The sequence below is a fragment of the Xiphophorus maculatus genome, chromosome 12, assembly GCF_002775205.1.
Source record: "Xiphophorus maculatus strain JP 163 A chromosome 12, X_maculatus-5.0-male, whole genome shotgun sequence".
In the NCBI taxonomy this organism is placed as follows: domain Eukaryota; kingdom Metazoa; phylum Chordata; class Actinopteri; order Cyprinodontiformes; family Poeciliidae; genus Xiphophorus; species Xiphophorus maculatus.
Window position 1 is genome coordinate 14,803,658 of NC_036454.1, and position 25,976 is coordinate 14,829,633.

General features: G+C 39.8%; 1 protein-coding gene across 1 annotated transcript; it reads right to left on the reverse strand.

The window, feature by feature from the left end:
* Positions 1 to 800: 800 nt before the first annotated feature.
* On the reverse strand, positions 801 to 25,839 carry prr16 (proline rich 16). The gene is made up of 3 exons (XM_005794928.2): positions 24,985 to 25,839; positions 15,198 to 16,246; positions 801 to 6,051 (listed from the first exon to the last, which is right to left on the reverse strand). The coding sequence occupies exons 1-2, from the start codon at positions 25,117 to 25,119 to the stop codon at positions 15,383 to 15,385; spliced, it is 999 nt and encodes a 332-aa protein (XP_005794985.1). The 5' UTR covers positions 25,120 to 25,839; the 3' UTR covers positions 801 to 6,051; positions 15,198 to 15,382.
* Between the last annotated feature and the right edge of the window lie 137 nt (positions 25,840 to 25,976).

Consider the following 25,976-nt stretch of genomic DNA (forward strand, 5'->3'; position numbering starts at 1 on the left):
TTAGGATAGCAATATGTTGTATGTTGTTATTTATTTATTTATTTGGTATATAAAGGGTTGAAAACAAATATCCATTTTCTTTCCACCACAAAATTATGCCCTATCTTGTGACCATCTAACCTGCATTAAAATAAATCATGCAAAAGCAAGGTTTGAGATATTGTTCTTGAGTAAGATAGTTCATTGATTAATAATTTAATTGGCAGAGATTTCTTTCACAGACAAAATACCAAGAACATTATCTATAAGTCCAGTGGCTCAACACAGTTTTATAATCTTAGGCGTTTGTAAAAAGAAAATCGATCAGGCAGCTGTAGCTCATCCAGAATGCTGCTGCCAGAGTCCTTAAATCAATGCACTTTGTGAAAGGTCAGATTTTAAAATCATTTCATTGTTCAATACTGAATGTTCTTGGACCAAAATACAATAAACTGTGAGTTGGAAGAACTAGTCATCAGAGGCCTGTTCATGGGAGCATTTTGTTCCCGTTTCTCAACGCCTGGAAGCCTGAGATGTGCAGAAAGTATTTGCTTCTTTTAGTTAAAGTAGATGACATAATCTCAAGTTTATTTGATCAGATTTTGGCTTTAGAGTTTTATTTGCAAAATGAGTAATATTTAAAATATGAATCACATTTTAAATGTTTTTGGTTTTGTAGTTTTTCACCTACTCTAACCACTTTCATTCAAGTCACTTCAAGATGCATTTGCTGGACTAAGTAGATTTAGTCAAAATAACCTCTTTTCTCCACACACATGGTAGCCAGATATCAGAAATGTATAACAACCAATCTGCAGTTGTACTTGAAATAAGTTTTTTTATGAATATCTGTCAACATACAAACGTCAAAAACTAGGAATTCAAAAAGCTCTAAAACAGTTCAGAGTCATTAGTTTAGTAATTGGCTAACATGTTTTCAGAGAGAACTTGTTTACATATTTATTAGAATTGGCAGGTAAACATGTCAAAATTAGTTATTTTTATCTCCAGTAAAAATTATTCTTTAGTTTCTCTCTAGTCTATTCAGATTAACACAAAATTATGAAAGTTTCACAAGAAAAACTAGAAATTTCCAGCATCAGCAATATAACCCTTGAGTCACAGCAGAAATTAGTGCTGTGTACATTATGTGTGTTAACTCTGTAATAATGAAACCAGAGATATTTCCCGACATACACAGAATAAAACATTAGTAAGGGTTTGAGCTGTCACAGGACAAAGTATCATGCTGAAAACAAAGGAAACCAGCTTAGACTTGGGGAAAAGAAATGTCGGTGCTCACAAAGAAGAAAAAGGCCAGACAATGTTATCACAGCTTTCCCAAGTGTCAAGAACTGGAGTTAAGGGCATCAACAACAAACTTCCCTCAGCACAGGACAAGCCTAGTAGAAGAAGGAAGCCAAGGATTATGAAGAACTAGAGAGAAATGTGTGTAAAATCCCTTTCTGATTAGATAGAAATTGTAGTCTCAAAGAGGATGATAACTCTGCTCAGGAATGAACTGTGTGGTCGCAGAACAAGAAAATCTCCACTTGTGCAGAAATGAAACCTTCAAGTGAGACTGAAGTATGAGAAAGAGCATCATGTCCGTCGTTCAGATGAGAGAAAACTAAAGCTCTTTGGCCATAAAGAGATTGCTTATGACTTGAGAAAGAAGGTAGAGAAGGGTGTATAACCAAACACTGAAACGCAGCTTTAGGAGGATTGTGCTGCGGAGACGCTTCCTTACTGTATGGGAATACTCTCAGGGAGGAAGGAATCTGACTGATGAGGAAAGAGAATATCTAAAGATTTTGATAGAAATCCTTAAGCAATCAGCAGCAACACTGGATCTGAGTTGTCACTTTGTCTTCCAAAATGGCAACGCCTCAAAACATCTGGCAAAGAACTAGCTCCAGATAACCTTAGTGAATGTTCTTTTTTGTTGTAGATGGCATCTCCTATTTATTAAGTACAAAAACATGGTTTGATGAACTGCTGAGATATAATATATTTACACATATAATTCAGACAACTCCTACATGGCTCAGTGGAGGTGCACCATATACAGAGGCTACAGCCCTCAACACAGTTGTTCCCGGTTCAATTCCTCGCCCCAGGCCATTTGCTGCATGTTTTACCATTGTTTCTCTGTCTGCCCTTCCTCCTACTGTGGCATAAAGGTCACTAGTGCCATTAAAAACGCCTAAAGGGATGGCATTATGTATTTTCCAAGCACATAGTCCTGTTTTATAGCAGTCAAGTAAATATGTTAGCTTAATCAAATTGTATCATATTTTACACCTTGAAATTGGGCTTCTGTCTCTTTAAGAAGCTCCTGCTCCTTCTGACACTCTCTCTTCAGCACAACATCACAACATTAACAACCATTCTCAGAAGTAGTTTGTATGATGAGCTCAGCAGACTTGAAGTTTCTCCAGACGTTTTCTAATTGCTGCTGCCGTTAGTCTGGAGGAGCTGAGTGGGGAAGGCGAGGGAAAGGTGTGCTCTCTTTTAAGAAAAAATAAAATCTACCGATTGAAGGGCGGTCATATCTGGAGGAGCTTTAAAGTCACAGAACGGACTAGGATTTTATGGGAGCTGTGTCGGAGATATATTGAAAATTACAATGAACGCTTGAAGCTTGTTATCGAAAATAAAAGATTCACAACCATCAGTATCAGAAGTAAAATTTTGGCCCAGGTGGCTTTTATTCTTTGTGGAATAATTTTGCTTCTGTGTTCAAAGTAAAATCTTGTAAGGATCCAGAGCAAAGTTAGGATGTTTGAATGACAATAATTGTGTCCTCTTGTGTAAAAGTCAAGAATTGTTGGTGTTTTAACAACTAAGCACCATTCTATTTCTAGACATCAGTACTGGATTAATTATGCCGCTATTCATGCTTCTTAAACTTAGTTTATAGAACTCCAACTAAATTGCATATTTCCATACATAATTACACTATTCTTCTAAACTTTTCTGAATAATGATTCTTTTTTAATTAATAACAGTCAATGCCACTCAGCTGCAAGCACAAACACATTCCTCTTTGGATTTTTTTGATTTGCTCAAGGGCACCAAGGCAGTGAGTTAAACATGAATTCTTTTTTTTCCCCCTCCAATGCAAATTATCCAGCACGTTGTTTCCAGTTCACCGGTTTGAACGCGTCTGAAGGACTGCCTCTCTGTCCTCCAGGCGGTCCTCTGTGACCCTGTCCTTCGTTAATATGGCGCTCAGACTGCTGGCTGCGGCCCGTGTCATATAGTCTTTATGAACATGACAAGACACCATTAGTTTGCTGAAATATCTTGTGCAGACAGTTCACGGCCCCCTAGCATCGCCAGCTTCTATCTCATCACGCTAATCTCCAGCTAACAGATGCAGCTGATGATGCCATTTACTGGACTTTTCGCCCCCCTCCTTTTCTTTGGAACCATTTGCTCACGCTGCCATTTTTTTTCTTCTGCTAGCGATTTTGATTAAGTGCAATGCTCTTTGCAGTCAGTTTAATTTCCTCTTTTTGGCACTCGGTTCACAGAGTCATGACATCGTAAGAGATTAGTCTACAAGAGCACAATTTCTAAAAATCGAATGCAGACGGCGGGGAAAAAGTCAACAGTGAAATATTTTTTTGAGGCGGGAGTAAAGTACACATACACACACCAACACCGAGTGCAAAGTATTATTTACTTCTCACAAGTTAGTTTCAAAGAGTTTGTGAACACACAAGAAAGACGTCACTGACAACTTTCCTTTGGACTCGACATGAATTCAGTGTGTGTCCAATGAGAAGAAAGAGGCAGAGTTTGTTTGTATTCTGTAATTGGTTTTAAAAATTGAGCCGTGTGCTTTGCACATTTTGTCACATTAAAACCACAAACTTTAACGTTTTGCATTGGGATTTTATTTCATCTTAATTGTAATACGCCTAAACACAATCCAGTGCTTTCAGTTGCCTTCAGAAGATTTTAAATAATAATAAAAGTTTACCTTTCTGTCATTTAGTGGTCCATGGCGACTCTGGAGGAGCTGCAGAGAGCTACTGGACATCTGTTAGCCATACACTGCAAAATGATCTGACCTTTATAGGATTTTAAAAAGTCATGCAGGGGATACAGCAGATATGTTCTCTGGTCAGATGAGACCAAAGCTGAAATTCTGGCCTAAATGTAAAAACACATCACCCACAATGACAGCATCTCCATGGTGAGACAGGGTGGTGGCAGCATCATGCTGTGGTGAAGTGTATTTTCATCAGGACTGAGAAGTGGACGAGAAGATGGGTGGAGCTCAATACAAGACTATCCTGAATGAAACATGTACAGCAGTTCAACCAGGAGGTTCCTAAGCATACAACCAGAGCTACTGTCAAATAGTTAAAGCACATTAAAGCGGCTCAGTCAAAGTCCAGACCTAAATTCAGTTGAGAATCTTACAAAGAGGCTCTTTACCCAACCTAAAAGCTCACCCCTCAAACACTTGCAGCTGTGATTGGAGCAAAAAACGTCTCTGCTACTATTATAACATTAACTAAAGAGGGTTGAATACCAATGCATGGCACTTTTCAGATTTTTATTAGTAGAAAAACTTAAAACAGTGTATAAGTTTACATCCATGTGACAAATTATGCACCACTTTGTGTTGGTCCGTCACACAAAACCCCCATTAAAATACACAACAGTTTGTGGCAGAAAAGTGACAAAATGTGAAAAATGTTTTTGTAATTACAAGTGACTCGTCTGCAAAAGCTGAATAGAATATGATCAGATTTTTATTTTAGAGACTGGGAAATGAACCTGATTAACAAGTTGAGAGGATATGAAGAATATCTCTTAAATGTTGTAGCAAGCAGAACGAGCGGCACCTTGGACTCATTTAGACATCCTCTTTGTAGAAATGCATAGAAAAACACAGTGATGGCAGGACAGAGTGAAGGGCCAGTCATGCATTCATTAATTCACCCAAACTTCCCTTCTGATAAAGCACAACAATTATTTGGTTTATGACACTTTTCTTCTTCATCGTATATTCTTTTCTTTAAAAAAGAAACAAAATAAACAGAACTTTTTAATTAAAGTTTCTTTTATCTCTACAAACACAATCGTGTTCTTCTGCCTTCCTGGAAAAAGTACTACATGAGGGAATGTCATATTTTGTCTACAAACCTCTGTTGTCCAACATAATATCAAAAATATCATCTTCTTAAATGTTAAAAGTCTCTGTAGAAAAAAATGGCTGAAATATATAGATATCAAACATGTTTATGTATATTTGTACACAAATAAAATTTGATGCAAATTATCACCTCCTCAACAATCCTTTTAAAGCTGTAATTTGCCACATTGGACTGAACCTCTCTGCTTTTTAACCGTGGAGTATGCATGGACGCATGGCGCCAGTTGAGCAAATACAGAAACGATGGACGTTAACGACTGGACACAGACCGGCGGCCAAATCGATATTCATTTCCAAACACTGGTCGCAACAGAAACAGCACATGGTTGGGATATGGCACATACTGACATAATACTATTTTCTCCTTTTCTGCAGTCCAGCGGAGACGCTGTTTTTTCTCTCGCAAGCCGGGCCTGTCGGGCAATCCGTGCACAATTACGATTCTTAAAAGGCAAATTCCATCGGTTGAGTGGAGCTATTGATTTCCATCTGACAGAGCAAAAGTCTGTGTTGGCATCAATCAAACACCAATTGACATCATTTCAACCCATATCTTGTGCGGCTTCATCCAAATCCGCCTCATTACTTTTGATAACTCGGTCTGGGCAGCATTCCGATCTAATTTAGACGGTTTTATCACTCGCAGCGGCTGGCTCTCTTGCCTTGCCTTGTTTTGGAGAGCAACGTTTTTTTTTGTTTTTTCCACCTGTACAGCTGTCGCCTGAAGGTTGTTTCATGCTCAGAAGAGGATATTGTCTTCTGTCAGTTCAGAGCCATTTGCACTTTCAAGCACCAGAAGGCTGAGGTTTGGGCTCCTTCCTCCCTGATCAACCCTGGTCGATTAGAGTGTGAAGCCAGCATCCACTCCTCTCAGAGCTCAAGGATCTCAATGGGCCCTGCAGAGGAGGAGAAAAAAAAACAGGAGACACATTAAGGTGGATATCTGACTGCACAGAGGAGAGGCACTTGACAGTCGGAGCAACAACAATTGCTTTTTATAGAGAGCCAAATGAAAGGTACCACCGCCCAGTCACAGGCGCCCGGCGCCACATCCGCAGGTTATCAAAGTGAACGGGAATCGTTTGACACGTTTTCCTCTGTGGATTACAACCACTTCTTAGAGACCTGTCGTCTTTAGTCAGGTCTGGAGCAGTAGGTCACCGAGGACAGAGAACATTCTGGGCCACTGTTGCTCTGATGCATCTGATCCAGTTGTTGAGATGTTGTTTCTCCCTCCAGAACACGAAGCAGCTGAGCCCTCTATGTTTTAACTACAAAGGGGCGTGAAAGCCTCAAATTAAGCAAAGCCACACCATCGAATCTCTGTAGGTTGCAGTGGACCATCATGGCCTTTGACTCTTCCTTACACGCATGGCTGCATGACTGCCCCATTAGCGCTCGCTCTTTGTACTCATCTGCCTTGATGTATCCCTCATATGTGTCCCTTTAAAGTTATAATTTATGCAAATGACCTACTCACTTTCCAGCATCATGACTCGGTTTGACTCATGGGCTCAGAGGAAACAATGAACTGCAAGAAAGTAAACCTTACATGCACCAGATTTATGTCTGAATGAATGTGTTTTGAAATGATTACACTAACTAAATATTTCCAGAGGTTGAAATTCTTTTTTTAAAAGCACAAAGGCAACATTCATAGAGATGCACTGATCAGAATATTGTGGCAAATTTTCAACCTTAGTTTTGGCCAATACCGATTTTAGTCAGGTTCGATTTCACTTTTGCACTTATAAAAGTTGCAAAATCCCGGCAAAGCAGCTTGAGGAATTTGACTGGCAACTAATCAGAAAGATGAGCACTGCAAATAACATTACAGCAAATTATTTCAACTTGTTTTTTAAAATAATGGTTGAAAAACAGATTAGCGCAGGGGTCTCAAACTCGCGGCCCGCGGGCCAACTGCGGCACTCGGGACGATAGTTTGTGGCCCCTGCCTTAATATGAAAGTTTAATGTTAGTGTGGCCCGCGAGTTTGATATAATTGGCACTTTTCAGTGTTGTGTGCAGAGCTGAATGAACTTACCAATCACGGTGGAGTATATTGCTCTCGGGGGCGGGACATCGGCCGGGCCTATTTGCATTTTCTATTTGTTATTATTTGCATGCGGTACATGCGCAATTTCCGCGGCCACTCCCGCTTCACGTGCTTCAGCATTCAGTCTAGACCCGGAAGTTGCTGATCAGTGTAACGTAATTAAGGTTAGGCGCTGTAACGCTTGGGTTGTGTTTAAGGGAGGAGAGGAGGCGGCAGATTCGTCAGGACGGTCAAAAACTCAAAACCACACTGGTACTGGGAATTCCACCGTGTTGTCCTTTAATAAATACGCTCTTCACCAACCTTACAAAGCCCGGTTGAACGGCTGCTATATTATCAGACATGAAAATTGAGCAGCGTCCAAACAACCCGTAACATTACTAAAAAGTTAGGGAGCTAACATGTCCGTCTAGCACGTTTCTCCCACGCTCTCTACAGAGAAGCCGTGGCGCATATTTCTGACATCATTAGCAATACTAGAGTATCTTAAAGAGACACTACACAATTACGGCTGTTACAGCGCCTGACTACGGCCAAATATGGTAATAGGCAATCAGAAAGGTTCGGCTGAGGAGACTGTGTGTGTGAATGCGGCCCAGACTCTACCTCCAGCGGCCCCCGGGTAAATTGAGTTTGAGACCCCTGGATTAGAGTTAATGATGAGAAAAATTATTAGAATAAATGTTTTTATTTTGGGTTTTTTTTTCTCATCTTCCCTCCAGATTTCTGAGACCATCCTAGGGGTCGCGGCCCCTCCTTTGAAAAACACTGAGATAGTGAACAATATGAGATAGTGGATGATGGAAAGGGATTGGAAGGTTTGATGGGCAGAGAATTAGACAAACACATGAATGGATAGACGAACATGAAGTACTGTATGGCTGCACATTTGGATGCACAATGGATAAATAAATAACTGGGCAGATGATTGGTTGGAATAGATGGATGTATAGTCAGACAGATTGATATGTGGACAGATGACCAGATGGATGGATACGACTTTAAGACATACGTATCCAAACCAGTAAAAACTCCAGAGTTGTCCAGCAACCTTCATTTTGTGCTAGAAACGAACCTTTAATACAGGATCTTCTGTGCAGACACAAGCCCTCTGGCATGCTGGGTCATAATTGCTTGTTTAATTTTGTTTCACGCTTCCTCGTATCGTTTTCATTTTATGTGATTATATTGAAATGTAGCTCATTGAGGAAAACAGAAATCAAAGTAAATGATGCATGCAGAACGAGGACGAGCAAACAGACAACCGTGCCTCTTTGCAGGACTATCACCAGCAGCAATCAGACAGAGAAACAACTGCTAATTAATATTCACTGGCAAAATGTGGGTCTCTCTCTGACTGCCGAGTTTTATTACTCGCTGTGCGTTTGCCAGGTTGGAAAATCAGATAAGACAACAGGAGGAGTAGGAGGATAATAAACACACATGTGACTGTAGTTTGGCAGAAATAAATCAGAGTTATGACCTACAACAGGGAGCTGCACAGGTAACATTAAAAGGACATTAGAGGTGATTTTAGATTTATGCATTTAAGTTTTTTTATAATTTAAAAGTAAAGGTAATAAGATTACAAAAGACAAGCCCCTGACTTAAATTCACCTCCTTGGATGTTCTACCCTTTCATTTCTTTTACAAATCAACCGTAGTCAACAAAATGTGTCTTTTTTTAACAATAACAAAAAAGTGAAAAATGATTTCTACAACATAATGACAATCATACAAATATTTTCTCTGACTTCATTTGAGTGAATATTTATGCCGCCACTTATTTTAGGTTCAACGTTTTATTTAATTGTCATTATTTTGTGAAATCGGTTTTCCGTTTTGACATGATTTTTTGTGTCAAAAAATAGATGCTGTTGATCGTGATTGATTTTAAAAGCAACAAAAGGGTAAAAGATCCGAGGGGGTTGAATACTTTTCATAGGCACACTTAAACACTGAAACTAACAACTCCTTTTGCTGCAAAAAGTGTTGTTTCTTTGATAACAGCAACCTCACCCACATGTACACGGAGACGCATGCATGCAGAGAGATTGTTGTGCATACAGATGCTGCTGAGTGGGAGTGAAGCATCAGCCAAGGGGAAAGGAAAGAAAGAAATAAAGAAACAGTGAGTGCGAGAGAAAGATGGAGGCAGAGATACAGAGAGAGGGAGAGAAAAAAACGGAGCTGGGGTACGAATTAGAGCGGTGAGCTGGAGGGAGTGGGTCAGTGCCGTTGAGTCAGGCCTGACTCACGATGGAGGCGGTGGAGATCCACCTCCTTCCTGCCCATTACAACTTTATCTTGGAGCCTAGAGCTCTGGAGTACAGATAGCCTTTAGAAGACAAAAAAAAAACAAAAAAAAAACAGCAAAACACTCCCACAGACGTGATCAGGGGAGCAGTGGTATTCTGCTAACAAGAGCAACCTCATTACAAATTATGGGTGCATTTAATAATGTCTTATGAAAACAGAAGCTTTTCTATTTACTGAATGTCAAAATATTCTCTCTGATAAACATGGGTTTAATCTTGCATCAACCATTAGCTGTCTGTCATGGTGTCTTTAAGGTTTATTCTGCAAGAATGAAGCAATATTTAGTGTTATTCTGTGGCTCAAACCTCAATACAAGCATTAAATTATGTAGCATGATGGTAAACTGCCAGTGAGTGGGTACAATTACATATTTTGACCTTTTAAATCAAGCAAATAAAACACAGCGACTTGTCAAACGTTTGATGCTTTCTGTATTACTTTGAGTCAACTAATATCAACAGTAAAAGGTAACCAAAAAAAAGGATATTTACACATATTCATTTTTACAGTGTTCTCGAAAAATGTTCAGATCCTTAGGACTTGATCACATTTTAGCAAATTAAACCAGGAACTAAATTTTGTACATGATCTATCAAACACAAAGTAGCGCCTGACCGTAAAGATGAAGGTGAAGGAAACAGGGTTTTTAAGATGATTTAAAATCTGAAAAAGAGAGCATGGATTGCTAAGTGGTTCATGGATTTTCTTCATGATTCATGGATTTTCTGCTCAAATGTTCTTAAGAAAATGTAGGTTAGGAAGCTGGGATACCCAGGTGAAATGCTACTTGACAGGCAATTGGCTGGCATTTACAAATCAGCCGATTCAGAAGCTCCATTCATTAATTTTAAGCACTGATTGGCTAAGATTAATTCAATTTGGCTAAACAAAGAAAGCACTGACCCACATCCTGTTCTTGTCACCAAGGGTACAGAAAATACATTTTCTAGCCCAAAAACAAAAACAGTTGAGAACAAATATTAGGAAATCATATTCCTGTCTTTTAATGAGACAGTCCTTGTTTATGTTATGGATCAACACTGATTTACAGGTTCCATCAAAATATCATTTTCCATTCAAATCTCTAATGTTTAGTATATTATTGAACAGATAAAAGAAATTTATTTTTCCATTCTTATTCTAAAAAAAACAACAAAAAACAAAACTATTTAGATGCCCACCAGTGTTTTCAACTTGATGATTTCGACCCTTGTGCACACCACTGCTGTAAACCTTTCTATTGTAGCTCTGGATGTGAGTTTGGGTTTGTTATCCTGCTGGAAGGTGAACCTTCATCCCAGCCTCAGGTCTTTTTCAGCCTCTAACACGTTTTCTTTTAGCTCCATCCATCTAACCAACAACTCTGACCAGCTTCTCTTTCCCTGCTGAAATAGAAACATGATGTTTGCAACTTTATCCTTGTTGTTTTTCCGTCTTTATGACTTTGTTCAGTAATGTTCTCTAACAAGCCTCTGAGGCCTTCACAACACAGCTGGATTTATACTTTACAAGTGCAACTGGTTGAGTTGGATTTTATGAAGGGGTATTAAAAGTATTGAGGAAAGAAGCACCACATTTTAAAGAATTTTTTTTCCAACTTTATATTTATGCACTACTTCGTGTTGGCCTGCCTCATAAAATCCCAGTAAGACACATTAAATGTTTATGGGTTGCAGTTTGACAAAACATGGGACGTGAATATTTTTGCGGAGCGCTGCACCTCAGCGTTTGTATAAATATAAACGATCTTCTCCAAGATCATTTATGTGTGTTATTACTGGGTTGCAGCATGTGTGGATTTTTAAACGGAGTTCTCCTCTGTTTATTTCCCTGCATTTTTAAAACCCATATTAAATATTCCCGCCTATCAGCTAGGAAAATAAAAGCAGATAAGAGGGATGTATCCTTTTAATCAACTGATTCCAACCCCACTGTGTCAACGCCTTTGCTTTGGGTAAACAGTGCTTCAGTAAGTAAGGATGCACTGCAGAAGAAGAGACCTCCCATGAATTGCATATAGTGATGATACTGGCTGACTCTTTTCAGCACTAATGTGAATCCGTGTGTCTGCATGTTGCTGCCAGACTCATTAGGACTCACTGATACAAGATAAATAGAGTGAATGTTTCACACTGAGCAGTCATCAAGAGGCCCAAAAAACACACAGCAGCAAACATCATGCACATGTCTCTTCTCCTCTCTCTTCCACACTTTCCTTCTTGGCCCCTACCCGACTCTATGCTCTAACTCAGTCTCTATTATATATATTTTTTTGTTTGTTTGCTTTCCTCACGGCTGGAAGTCTGCTGATCCCTATTCCAGATGCCGATTTTAGATTGTAAAGCTGACGAGTTCACGGATCAGATTTAGTCATCATCTACTGTTTTTTCATACCCTGATTTTCTCATCTTCCCACCCCCTCAATCCCAGAAAATAATAACATTAATGTTTCTAATCCCAGCCCCTCTCTTCCCCATTTCCTAAAAAAAGCTCACCTACATCTTGAACTTGCTGTGCCTTTCGCTGATTCCTTGCTTTAGGTCTTCTCACCACCCTCGGCTGCTCATCCTCCCTGTTTATCACAAACAATATGTGCAGCAGCAGTTGGGAGCTTTGTCGAGGCAAAGCTGGGAACAAAGGTTGGTACAAAGGCTGTCTGAGGCAGGGCTGTTATCTTCTGTTGTCTAATGCGGCTAATTAAGGGCATTGCTGGGAGGAAGGTGCTGGGAGGAAGGTGCTACTATTCTCATCTAACTCAAGGGTATGCTGTCTCCCTAAGTCTGCCAAGCTGACATGGGCTTGTAGAAACGCATACACAACTAGGAAAGGCGTGCACACACACATATCCCTTATGCTCGGTCTCCGAAACAATTATCTGCACCCCCACACACACATGGCAGTCGTAGGCTTTATTAAATATACTTCCTAATAGAAGCTGATAAAATGGAGAGTGCTTCTGCTGAAATTAGGCTGAGATGGTATTATATTAGCGTAAGGTTTTCTTATTTCCAGATGGATTATCAGCATTTAAGAGCAGAACTGATAAGCTTACAGCTGATTTAGTCTCATAGATATGAGAATAGGACGATAGGTAGCCGTCTCAGTGAACGGAGGCTGGGTGAATCGGCACGAGCGAGACTTGACGAGGATTTTTTTCGCTCTGAATTTGCTCAGAAATCAAAGGTGTGTGTTTAAAAAGAAAAAAAAAGAAGAAACATTTCTCTCTCCCTCTCCACCGGTCCAGCAACTCTCCCCTCATTATCTCTTGCTCCTTTCAATCCCACAGTCTGATAACGTCAGATAAACGCCACTTGGACTGGGAAGCAGTGAAGGAGAAGTCGGAATGATTGTATTCATACAGATCTGCGCAAAGATACAACTCAGTATTCAGGCACAGTAATGAAACGACTGCCTATATGACCTTCTGTTCATATGTATTGATTTGTGTCTACAGTTCTGGTCAGAAACTTATGTCCTCTTCACAAAGTGAAAGTCATATTCATCCAAGGCTTTATTGATGCACTTGAACTGTACAAGATATATGCACTAAACTGTTTTGGAATCATGTTGTGTTTTTTTCTATTCCAAACAATGGAATAGAAAAACGTCTGAATGTTTTGGACGACATTCAGATGTCCAAAATATTGGTAAAAGCCCAAATGTATATTTCCACCACCACCACCAATTCAGATAAATGTTCAGAGCAGAGAAACCACACACACACACACACGCCCACTTTGCTACCATCTCTGTCTGGATATTTGACCACTCCTCTTATTAGAAACTGTGAAGTTGAATACTTTATTAGGTTTTCTGGGACAGGGAAAGAATTTCAGCATAATACAATGATTCCGAAAGTCTAAGAGCTTAATGTTGATATATCTACTCCAGAACCAGTTTCAATGTGTGTTCGGGATCATTTTAATGTTGGAACATCCAGTTGTGTCCAGCTTTCCTCTTTCTGATCCAAACTGTCATGTGAAAGGCGATTGGTTACTAACATTAAGATCAAACCATGAAGTTGCTGAAACTCCAGTGCAACTATCCACAGTGAAGCAAAGTTAACTCGGACTGAGACGGTACCAGCCAAGAAAGAAGCCCCTTTGCCAAAATGGACACACACCAGCAACTGGTTTTCGGGCTGGACAATGCAGGCTAACGTTATGTTTCTGCAGCTAAACAAAGTGGTGGCAGAGAGACAGTTTTTCTGTTTGGACGACTTGCTGTATTTAATCGGATCCTGAATTCTGCTCTCTACTAGAAAATCTTAATGCACTTTTGTTGTGCAGAAGAATAATCAGGAGCGCAACAGCCATTCAGACATGTAGTCTAAAAAATACTTGTTGCCTCCAAAGGTAACATAACCAAAAGTCCACATCATACTTTCTCATATTCTGTTCAGTCCCCTGTAGTCATTATTTTTTTCAAAAAGTTTTGACTTTTGGTTAATTCCTTTGTACTTAAACCATTTTAGTTTATTCTTGCATTTTGTTCTTTATGCATATAGATTTTGTTCTCTTCAGTTAGTGTTATTTTTCTCCCCCCTCGATTTGAAGTTTCCTTTACTCTCAGTTCTCCTCCAGTGTTTATTATTCACCTGTCTTCCTCCTGCCAGTTTGCACCATTCCACAGCTATTTTCCATCCTCTGCCTCAGCTGTTTCCCATCTGCCTCTGATTAGTTCTGGTTTTCATTCTCCACCTCCACTCTCCTTCCTGTATTTAAGCTCTTGGATTTTCATTGTTTGTTACTGGGTCCTTCTGTAACTCTGCAGTTTTGTGTGTTATTCTGTCTGTTTGCTTCCATGTCCCACTTTATCTGCATTTGCTTCTTCTGTAAGTTAATATTTTTTAGTAAATTTCTCCAATTGTCACCAAAGGCTGCTCTGCATTTCGGTTCTTTATACTACAAACATGACAGTTTAGGGAGCAATTACTTTTTCCAAATAGGTCCAACTTGGTTTGAATATCTTTTTTCTTTTAATATCTGAAATCATTGTTTGAACTCTACTCTTTCCTTTTACACAGGTTATCTTTGGAATTAAAATTTATTTGATGATCTGAAAAACTGAAGTGCAAATAATAAAAAAAAGCAACAGGAGAAGATATTTATAATCACATTTTGATTTCATATCATTTTAGCTCCAATAACAAAATCCTTAACATTAAAGTTTGATGTTGTACCATCTTTTCCACCTGAAATAAGATCAGCTAAAACAACTAATCAAATGCCCAAAATTACTACAAGAGCCACCCTGAGGTTGAGTGTATGCAAACTTCTGACTGGCACTGTGCTTATGTGTTTGAAATGGGATAATTTCTTGGCTAGAATATGAAGGAGGAAGGTGTCCTTGTTTCATCCAGAAAGACATGAATTAATCACGGCCCCCTCGAAGAAACAACTTCCTGACTTTGAGACTTGCTAGTAACGATTCTCCTGAGAGATGCAGATGCAGTTTCACTGTTTTGAGTCAACTTTTTGAATATTCCCTGATCCTTTTTTTTTCCTTCACGCGGAATTCACTGCCTATTAATGCATGTATCCACAAACACATGAATAAATCTCATAAGAAGACATACTCGCAGTCATGCATCGATGCACACGTGCATTTGCTCTTCCTCCCTTTCCCCTTCCTGCCAAACACAATCGCACATGCACACACACTCACCGCTTCTCCCTGATCTCGCTGTTTTCCATCTCAGCGTTGCCCTTCTCGCCATTCCTTTTCACTTTATCCACTTTTTCTGTTTCCAAACCCTCTCCTCTCTCTTTGTTTGGATAATCCGAAGTTCAGCTTGAGTAGAAAACACTAGGAATCTTTTTTAACAATGTTTAAGTTGAGACCTATCAGGGTCAAACTGTGGTGGTGGTTGTTTTGCGTAGGATTGTTTTATGGGGCTTTAGGGAAGGTGTGTGAGGAGGCACACAAGGTGGTGGAGTGTGTGTCGTTGGAGGGAAACTGTGGCTGACTGAGAGCCCTCCATTTTCCAACATCAGTGGATGAGGGAGAGGATGAAGAGGAGGGGAGGAAGAGCAGCAGTGAACCGGGCTGAGCCGTAAGTCGCTCAGCTCGGCCTGTAAGTGGAGTTCTGCGTCGTCTACGTCGTACTGCATATCACAGTCTGGGCAGTAGCCGTGATACTGGACTTTCTCGCTGAAACGGACCCGCTCTCTCTCCCGGTGCTCCCTGCCTGGAGCCTTGGGGCATTTGTTTTTCTCATGCCGGAGAAGAGGCATTGGCCTGGGCAGCGTAGGAACCAGACCAGATTCCTGCATTTCGCTCTCTCCTGAAATGAAGCATGGAGTGGAGGAGAATAAATCCTTATTTGGTTTCAGTGGGAAAACGCCACCGTTCCTCAACAAAGACCCATTAGCCTTGGATATATTCCCTGATAAGACCAAAGTCGGATGAGGCAGGTTCTTGATGTTGTGTTCCTCCGTTCTCAGCGTAGTGTGTCTCGGCGGTGGCAGCGGCGGGTGTGGCTTCTTGAGCACCGTCAGAACTCCAGGTTGATGGATGGGTACCGGACTCATGGGCACCTGTGTCTTGAAGATGCAGTCCTCGGGGAAGAGCTTCATCTTCTCCAGGCTGGACGCGGTTGTGGTGGTAGTGGTGGAGCTCGAGCTGGAGTTGAGCGTGTCGGTCTTCGAGCTGTCGGTCAGTCCGTCCTCCTCCAACTGAAGGTCTCCAGTCAGGGTGTCGATGTCGTGAACAACCTGGTGACGAGAAGATCTATGTGTCAGTTTGGGAGCTCAGGTCACGGGTAGCGAGATTACAAAACTATTCATAACCCCTGGAACTTTGGAGATTTTGTTGTGACACTACAGCCACAACCTTCCATGTTTTGTATTAGGATCTTATGCAATAGCCCAACACATGCTAGTGCATGATTGCAAAATAGAAGAATTGTAAGTGGTTTTCAAAAAAGACACCCCAAGTCAACACTTTATATAACTATTACGGGTACTAGTTTTGGAGGCGTGTCTCTACCATCTTTGCACATCAAAAGTAGAACTTCACAATCAGCTCTAGTGTCACAGCCACTACAGAAATATAACTAGTGTAGGCATTAAGGGTGGCCATTTAACTGGCCTAATATATTATAGAATAGAATAGAACAGAATAGAATAGAATAGAATTCAACTTTATTGTCATTGCACTGTCACAAGTACAAGCAACGAGATGTAGTTTGCATCTATCCAGAAGTGCTCTACGAGATATAAATATTTATTCGTTATTATTTTAGATATGCAGAGAGCAAAGTTGTTTGTGACTGCAAAATTACACAGATTGATACTGGAATGTCGACTGTTATTCAATATACTGAGCCATGTGTGTTTTTGCATCCACTTTACTACTATGAGCCTCTTTGTGTTTGTTAATGATGGAAAATCCCGATACGTTAGATTGAAGTTTGTAGTTGTAATGTGACAGAAGGTGAAAAAAAGAGAATGAATAGTTTTGCAAGGCAATGTGTGTGACAATGTGGCCCAGACTGAACACAACTAACAACAAACTCAGCTGTCTCAGAAAATAAAAGTTAAGAGATATAGCACTAAATGTAAAATAGGATTTTTTTAAATAATCTTTTCTACATAAAATTCAAACAAAGATGTTTAAGGCAAGAGGACAAAATGGGGACAAAGAGGTTAAAACACCTACCTAGAGGAGATGAACAGTCTCTAAAAGCGATGTCCTTAAGAGACAGAACAGATTCCAGCAAAGACCTGAGAGATTCATCCTCCTTCAGTTCATCTACTGTATGCCAAGCTTTTAGCTAAAAGCTGCTTGGGAATCACCTTAATGGCACTAAAATTCAGCTTTATGTGTGTAAAACTGTATTGTCATAGCCGTTCTTACAGATTCAGCTAGAACAAAAGGTAACACATCTTGCTTTTGTAACAGTCTGTCAGCTAGGTGCTTATCTAAATGCTTATTTGTCTGCTATGTGTATACACAGCCCTGGTCTATCCCTTGAATTTAAGGAGCTTTTTCATGCCTGAATGACTCATAGGTTAGAGTTAAGACGCTTGACAAACAGAAAATTAGACATTCCTCTGAAAAACATCTAGACAAGACACTGAAAATGAGAGAAAAACAAACCAAAGTTAAAAAAAACAGAGAATAAAGTATGAGGTAAGACTATACGTCAAATGTACGCACACACAAGATCCATTAGATATGTATATAATTTATAGCAAAATCTACTGGACAACTTCTTGAGTTGTGGCTTTGATAATATAGAGCATAAATGCCAATGCAAAATAAAAAGGCATAAAAGCGATAATTTATATAAGAAGAGAGCTTGGGAAGAAAACAGAGGGCAAAAAGATATGAAAAATCAATAGGCTGGCAGTCTGTTGCAAAGTCGGCACAGTGAAGAACTGCTTAAGTAACAGAATGAATCTGTTATCTCTGAATGTTATATAATTTATGAATACAGAGAACACTGCGGAAAACAATTAGGAGGAGAGGCAATGAATACAAGTGTATAATAAGGAAAACTGGAAAATTGGTTCAAAAATGCAGCAGAAATTTGTATTGGATTTTATCTTGACCCTTTGGGAATAACATATTTAGATGAAACCAAGATAGAGGACTTTAGTTTGCCATTAAAGTTTACACAGAAATATCAATGATTTCTTTTGGACAAAATTTACAGACCTGCAGATGTTTTTGGAACTTGATGATTAAGTTTATCTATACATTTATCTACACATTCATGGATTACTCATTTTATCTATTTAAAGGTGATAGGGGACTTGAGCCTTAGTAGGTGTTAGTATCTTCCAACTGTCACAAAGCAATCAAACGAGTGCTTTAATCCCTTCTTGATTCATGTAGGACGTACTCATACTGCTGCAGCTTTGCTGTTATTGGCCAAAACATGAAAAACATTTTTAAAATAAAGCTACCTTCAGTGCAATAACTTAATCTTACACTAAAGAGAAATAAGAAAAATGTGGCCTTTAATTTAAATACATTTGTTCAGTTGAGGGAACTAGTCCTATAGATCTCTTTCAATGGCCATGGGAACCTTGTTGGAGTGAATAAATTATTTGAAATACCAGAACATTTAAATAAAAATCTAGAGGCCTGAAAATTACTTGCCATTTCAACTAGATAATGATCTAAAACACATGGGCAAGTAAACAGAAATGGTTAACGAGATACAAAATCAACATTTTTCGAAGGCCATCGCAGTCTGCACAGCTGTGTGAAATGTTATATTTTTTTAATCTCCTAATCTATTTTCCACACCTCAGAAAAAAGCTAGCATTTTTCAATGTTATTCTATGTTGTAGCTAAAAAAACAAATATATTTTAAAGCTTTTTCACATATTATTCTTAAAGGGTACCAATGCATTTGGGTGGCACTACAGATGCCTGTCCATGGTGGATACTGTCTAAAACACTGTCTAACCACAATGGATAGGAATTAATAATAGTTACTTAACTACTCTGATATTCAGAAATATTAACTTTTTGTTTCGTAACCATTTTTAAAAGTCCACCCAAAACATTCCTTCTCAAATTAAATTATTTTCCCTTTTTTAGAGCTGTTTTGTTTTGATACACACAACTGAATATTTTAAAAATCACTGCCTGACTTTGTCAGAACTAGAAAGAAAAGAACTTGAGCACGAAATGTCTACGGAGCCTTTCAACAGGATTTATGGTCCTTGAACTTTTTTGACATTTTGTCCCCTGACATTTATAAATTTCTATGTATTTCACAGGGATTTCTTTTCATACAACACACACCAGCACATACTGTACATATGAAGTGGAAGGTAAAGGGTACGTGGTTTCTTTACAAAAAAAAAAAATCTGGAAAGCATGTCATGCATTTATGTTTTGCACCTTTTACCTAGATACCTCTACATATAATAAATCACTTAATTATTCTATTCAATTCAAAAGTATGATTTATCAAAATGGGAAATTAAATGTTGTTGTAGCTCCTCTCTGGAAGCAGTCTTGAAAAAAATCTAAAGAGGCCTCTGGTTGAAGACATTGTTGCAGATTGTCAAGACATAAGTGCTCAATTTCTGGGCAGCAGAGACGGTTTTACTCAGTAACATGTCTAGAGGACGCATATTGCCAGTAAGCACTGCTAATCGACCTCATTTTCTTTTGCTGCTTCACTTTAAATCTGTCTCTGGTATTGTTTTAGCTTTTGATATGCTCCAAGTTGCAAAACAATACCTTGTTGGCAGGGCTACACACTTTTACAACTGTCCAAAAGAATAAAAGCAAGAGCCAAAGTCCTTCCAACTGCACAGCATTCAAAACCAGAGGGAATAATTATCCAAGCATGCAATGCCTCAACCCCAAAAATTATGAACTACAGTCTCCAAAAATAACAAATCAGAACTAAGGTAACAAAGTTATTCCAACATGCTGTCGTCATGAATGGTGCAATTATAGAGTCCACTTGTGTAAGATTAATATCAGTATAAATAACACTGTTCTGTCAGAGCCTCAGAAATTTATTAAGAAACAAGGAACAATGGATAAAAACTGTATGACAAAGCAATATGTGGCAGAAAAATAACACTGGATAATGTCCTGTACATAGCATTCCCATGGTGAAACATGGTAATGTTTTTCTTCAGCAGGGAAAGGAAACCTGGTCTAAGCTGATAAGAGAATGGATTAAGTTAAATATAGGGAAAACCTTTAAAAAAGCCTAAAAGAGGCTGCAAAATTAGAAAACATCCTGTCCAGGAGTGATGCTGAAAAACTAGTTCATGCAGTTGTTACTTCAAGACTGGACTACTGTAATTGTTTATAATCTATAAAATGAAGTTAAAAGTCTCCAGCTGATCCAAAACGCTGCAACAAAAGTTCTGATTCAAGTGAAAAAGAAACAATATTTCTCCTAATTTAGCTTCCATTAATTGAGTCCTTGTTAAATCCACAAAAGAATCTTATATTCCCCTGGTCCCATATAAAGCCCTTACTAATCGACTCCATCAAACATCAGAGATCTGATTGTTCCACATGTTCCTAACAGAGAACTTCGCTCTCAGACTGCAGGTTTACTGCTGGTTCCTAGAAACTCTACAAGTAGAGTGGGAGGCAGATCCTTTAGTTATCAGGCTACTCTCCCAGGTTTAGTCTGTGAGGCAGAGACCCTGCCTATTTTTAAGACTAGACTCAAAACTTTTCTTTTAGATAAATCTTTGTTTAAAACACAGATATGTTGCCAAGTTGGGCTATTTCCATAGTTATAGCTAAGTCTATAGACTTAGACCGCTGGAGGACAATCTGACCACTTTCCCTCACTCAGCTACTTTCTTCTTCTGCTACTCTCCAATTTGCATTATTTGCTTTTATGGGGTTTATTTTCTCTCCATAGAAGATACATCTGGTCTGGTATTCCGTCTGGCTCTGCTGCCTTCCTGGAAGGAGAAATAAACTGAGACAATGCTGCCAACAACAAAACTCTCTCCCTCTCCTGCTATTAACTTTTTAAATGTAGAAAGTATTCCTACATCAGTTCTTCTGTTTTTCTTTGTGTGTATCTGCTGTGTCTTCTCAAACCCCCAGTTGAATTTAACTTCTTGTACTGAGCCAGGTTCTGGTTCTGCTGGAGGTTTCATCCTGTTAAAGGGGAGTTTTTCCTCTATTGCTACGTCAACGCTCAGAATGAGGGATTGCTTTAAAGTCATCGACACAATGCAAGCGATTGTCGCTATGTGCTCGTCCAGGAGGAGTGAAAGCTGCAAGTCAATAACTCGACGCAATCTGCTGGGTTTTCTCAGAAAGAAAACTGTTTTAATGTGTTTGAATAGTGAACTGAACTTAATGCACTGCTTGAACTACCATCAGCTAGGATGTATCTATGAGTAAATTGAAACAACTTGCTTTTGTAAACTGCCTTGAACTGTGACTTGGCACTATTTAAATGAACTGAACTGAATAGAGTTAAAAAAAGACCTTAGACTGGCCCAAAGGTTCACCTACCAGCAGAACACAAAGACCAAAAAATAATTGCCTGCACTGGATCTTATGTAGGCACATCCACGCATAAAAGTACGCCACTCTTTTCAGGTTTGGTTTTGATACGTTTTTTTTTTTTTTTTCAAATCATGCAATCCTTTTACTTCTACATTGCAGTTATGCCCTGCTTAGTGTTAACGTTTGGAGTTGCAAAATGACAAAATACTGAAAAAAAAAAAATTGTTGTAGCTGTGAAACTACTTTTATAGTTTCACAGCTCCAATGCCAGATCCCTTGAAATGATTACAAATATATGGATTTTCCTTCAAATCATGTGCTTATTGCTATGTTGTGAAGAACAGCGTAGAGTACTTATTGACCTGTGGGGTTTAAATGCTTGTCTGGATTTGCTAACGGTGGTCAAAAGAGAAACAGAGAGACAAGGAACGAAATAGAGAAAAGAAAATAATAAAACGAGTGGAGAGAGCTTAACTCTTCACGCAGCCTTTAAGTGGATAATTTGTTGGGACACACACAAGAGGTAATATTGGTATCCCAGTGTGCAGCCCCTGCTGTAGGCCAGGCAGCCTGGGCCGCTGTGCCAAGCATCCGAGCAGGGTCCTTCCTCAGAGCCAGACTTAGCTCCAGCCCTGTCTCCGAGTTCTAACAGATAAACGCATTTCAAACGGATTATGCCCCAAACACTGGCTTTGATAGTAACATCCCCTCCAGCCCTGTGTTTAATGTGTGAGCGGTGTCAGAATAACTGATCCTCTATACAATTTCCTGCAAGGAAGAAGAAAAAAAAACAAAAAACAACGTAATAATAAAAGAAACAAGAAAGGGAAAATAAAAGAAAAGGGCACATCAGCGAAGATTACAATAGACAGATTACAATGCCCTCCTGTTGTCATTTAACTTTGATGCCTGCTGTGATAGGTTGTAAACTGCTGAAAAGGACAAAAGAAATTTTATTAATCTCAAACTGTGAGAAGGAAAGAAAAGAGAAACAGAAAAGAAGAGGGAGAAGGAGAAAAGGGATGCAGGGAGACAGATGCTGTGGAGTAGCCATCCATAATGCAGGAAGCAGAGGCTGTATGCAATAAGATTTCATTAGAATGACAGCTTGTCATGTTAAGGTGAAAGGTTTGGGACGAATGCCTGGTATGTACCCAGTGCTGGAATGCAAACATAAGACCAACAACAACTGCAGGTTGATTGCAACCGAGGTGGCAGCCCGCGATTCTATGACTGGAATCAGAAGAACTGATTTGATACCAGAAAACAAGTCACAGAGGGACTCAGTGAGAATAGCCTGCAGTATAAATATTTAAAATTCAAATTAAATATAAAGTATAAACCCAGAGCCATATGTGTGAGTCCCTATTAGCATCTCTACCTCTTCATCACTGAGCTCTTAATGCATAGATAGTTGACAGGGGTGCCACCAACGAGGCCACACAACCATATACGCACATTTTTTATTCATATAACGTTAAAATAGGAGAGTGTATGTTTCAATGGGTTAAAAAATGTATTGTTAATGCTAAATTCTGAGCGTTGTGTCCAATTTTAGATCTCTTCTCCAGTAAAGCTTCGACAGATTACAAAGTTTTAAAAACAGTAATCAAAATCTTTGGGTGGGTGCAAGTTCATGTCCTGTGCCAGACCTTTACATACCCAAAACAGTTTGGAAGAAAACAAACAAAAAAAAACTAACTGAGGCCATGCTATCTGCTGCAGCAGCCTTTTTGAAATAAGGTCACATATTTAGATTTTACAATAGTATATCCTCTTGTGCCTTTATGCTTGCTATATTTGCTACATTTAAACACCTAACTAATGAATGGCCAACTTCAGGTCTTCTTCCCACAGTAACAACTTCCACACTGAAAAGTGTTACTGATCTGAAAAGGAAGGAATTTAGGAGTTTCACCAGTGGATTTCTCTATCTCTAATTTACTCTCACTAAAGTCACACAGAATTTTCCTTGCAGATATAAATTGCCAGTGATCTTTAACTTTTCACCTTTTTGATAAAGGTTGAAGTTTTGAATCCAATAGAAAAGGAAGGGAGCACAACTCACACTCATGTTCTGCAACTTTTAGGGTGTTTTCTCCAGAGATGTTTTAGTTTTAAAACAAACGCTGATTGTTTTCCCCCCTTGGTCCGGTTTGTTTATATAGCTGTGAACACAGGGCGGGAACCAAAACAACTGTATTGAGACCATTTGAAGGAGGTGTTCCCGGTGCGGTTCAAAACAAACTCTAGAGCAGTTTGTTTATGGTTCGAGTGTGATTCAACGTCGATCCAGTGCAGCTACGAGGTGTTCGCTGCAACTAGGGCTGCACAGATTTATCGGCTCTGATTTCCTTAATATTGGAAGATCAGCAATCGGCCAGTACTTAAATATGAAGCCAATCTTGCACCAATCTTGTCTACATCAGCAAAGGTCTAAAAATCAACCGCTGTCCTCTTCTGTTCTCCGGTGAGAGAAGTTTGACTGGTAGACCGGCCCACCAGGTCATGTCTGCAGGTTTGCCAGTAACAATAGTCAACCCACTGGTGCCAACTCAGCGGCATTTCAGACAAAAGAAAAATGGTATTGGCCAAAATAGTTTTTTAAAGATTGGTAATCGAGAATCCGAAAAAAAACCGCAAACGGTGCACCTCTGCTCCCTAACCTTTACTTGATCTTTTCCTAAACTAGAAAAGAAGTGGGTCCAGGTGTACGCAGTCGGTTGATGGATTTGTAGGCAGAAAATGTGTGCTTAACAAATAAGTAAGAAGGAATTGTATTTTTAAGTCGATGAAGGGAAAATCTCCTGATTAACGAGTGCATCTCTTATTTTTATGCCATCTTTTGAGGGAATGGAGGCTTCATATTGCTGTCACTCATTCCCAGCTCTGCTTGACCCAACCCACTTGTGTCCCGCCACACCTTTGAAAAACTTTCTGGAGACGCCCTTAAGCTTCAAGAGTTGAGATTTTTTAACAAGGAAGGCAACGGACACACAGAGTGATTGGTTGGGATTAGTGGAAAAATAATTTAAAAAAAAGACAGCGAGACACCTTAAAAGAGATGAAAACGCATTCCTATTATCTAGCAGGAGACAATTCCCAGCGAACAACAGTCTGCATTTAGATGATGAAACGCAATGCAAAAAGTCCCTGTGTGCCTGGACCAACTTGTCCATTAAATATTAATTCTGATTACATTTTCTCACTTTCATCATGGCTTGTGAGTCAGGATGAAGAAGGAGCTGTCCTGTCATTTCGCACCCCTACACCCTCATGTGCCAAATGTCTTTCATGTTGGCCATAATGATCACATGCATCCCTGGGCATGGGGGCAGAGGAGGAGGAGCACAATTCAGGCCACAGTGAAGTGGACGTCAGTCTCCCATCTTTTGTAAGGCAAAATATCCTAAGAGAGCATCTTCAACCTGGGGAGTAAGACACAATAATACCAAAACACACGTCTTCAGCAAGAATAAAAATGTACCTCTTTGAGCTCCTTTGCCACATCCTTAAGGTCTCCCAGGATGGTTTCCAAATTCTCCACGATGGTCTTGATCTCCTTTTTCACTTTTACTTTGGAGACTACTCCTTCAGCCTCCGCATGTGGTGCCCCTGACATTCTTCACTTCGTGACACTGCTGTCTATTTCGCGAAGGATCTCGGGTCAAATCCTTTGGTGGAGCCACTTTTGCCAGCGCATGTTTTTTGTTTCTTTTTTTCTCTCCCCCCTCTCTCTGTCTCTCTCATTCAGTCCTCCGCTCCTCTCCACTTTCCCCTGCTGCTGCTGCTGCTACATCGCGGCCAGGACGAAGCGGAGTCGCGTCGGGGCAGCATTCTGGATCTCAAACGGGGCATGCGCAATAGAGCGAGACACGAAAAATAACGGCCATCCGAATATCGTAGCGCAGTGTCAGAGAAGCGCCCGGCCACAGGTTTGTGAATCTAAGCGCACCTGCGTCCAACGGAGGCGAAGCACGACGCCACAGAAACATCTTCGCCGTCGGTGCGAAAGCCTATTTTGACATTTCTGAGAGAATTTGAGTATGGGTAATAAAACGATAATTAAAAACTGCGTTAGCTATGGCAGAGGAGGGCATGAAGGGAATAAGTAGGTAGCTATCCAAACCGTCACAGCCAGGGTTCCGTAATCCTCAAGCATCGGCAAACATTGAAAGTCTCTCCGCCTCCTTCCCAACCAAAAGAGTCGGTTCTGGTATTGATGCAAGTGGGTAACGACACCCCAGAGGCACTTTCCTGTGAAGCAACTCCCCGCCAGGTTCATCCTGTTTCCATCTCTGCCTCCTTGGAGAGTCTGAGGAAAGCAGCCAACGTCCGGGCTCTCTCGCTCTCTCTCTCTCTCTCTCTCTCTCTCTCTCTCTCTCTCTCTCTCTCTCTCTCTCTCTCTCTCTCTCTCTCTCTCCATCGCTTCACTCTTATCGATGCTGACAGTCTTTTTTTTTTTCACTTTATTTTATT

Excerpts from the sequence above, each read along its gene's own strand:
- prr16 (XM_005794928.2), bottom strand. The coding sequence starts at position 25,119 with ATGTCAGGGGCACCACATGCGGAGGCTGAAGGAGTAGTCTCCAAAGTA. Across the intron at positions 16,247-24,984 it reads TGGCAAAGGAGCTCAAAGAG|GTTGTTCACGACATCGACAC; the intron begins GTACATTTTTAT and ends TCTCGTCACCAG.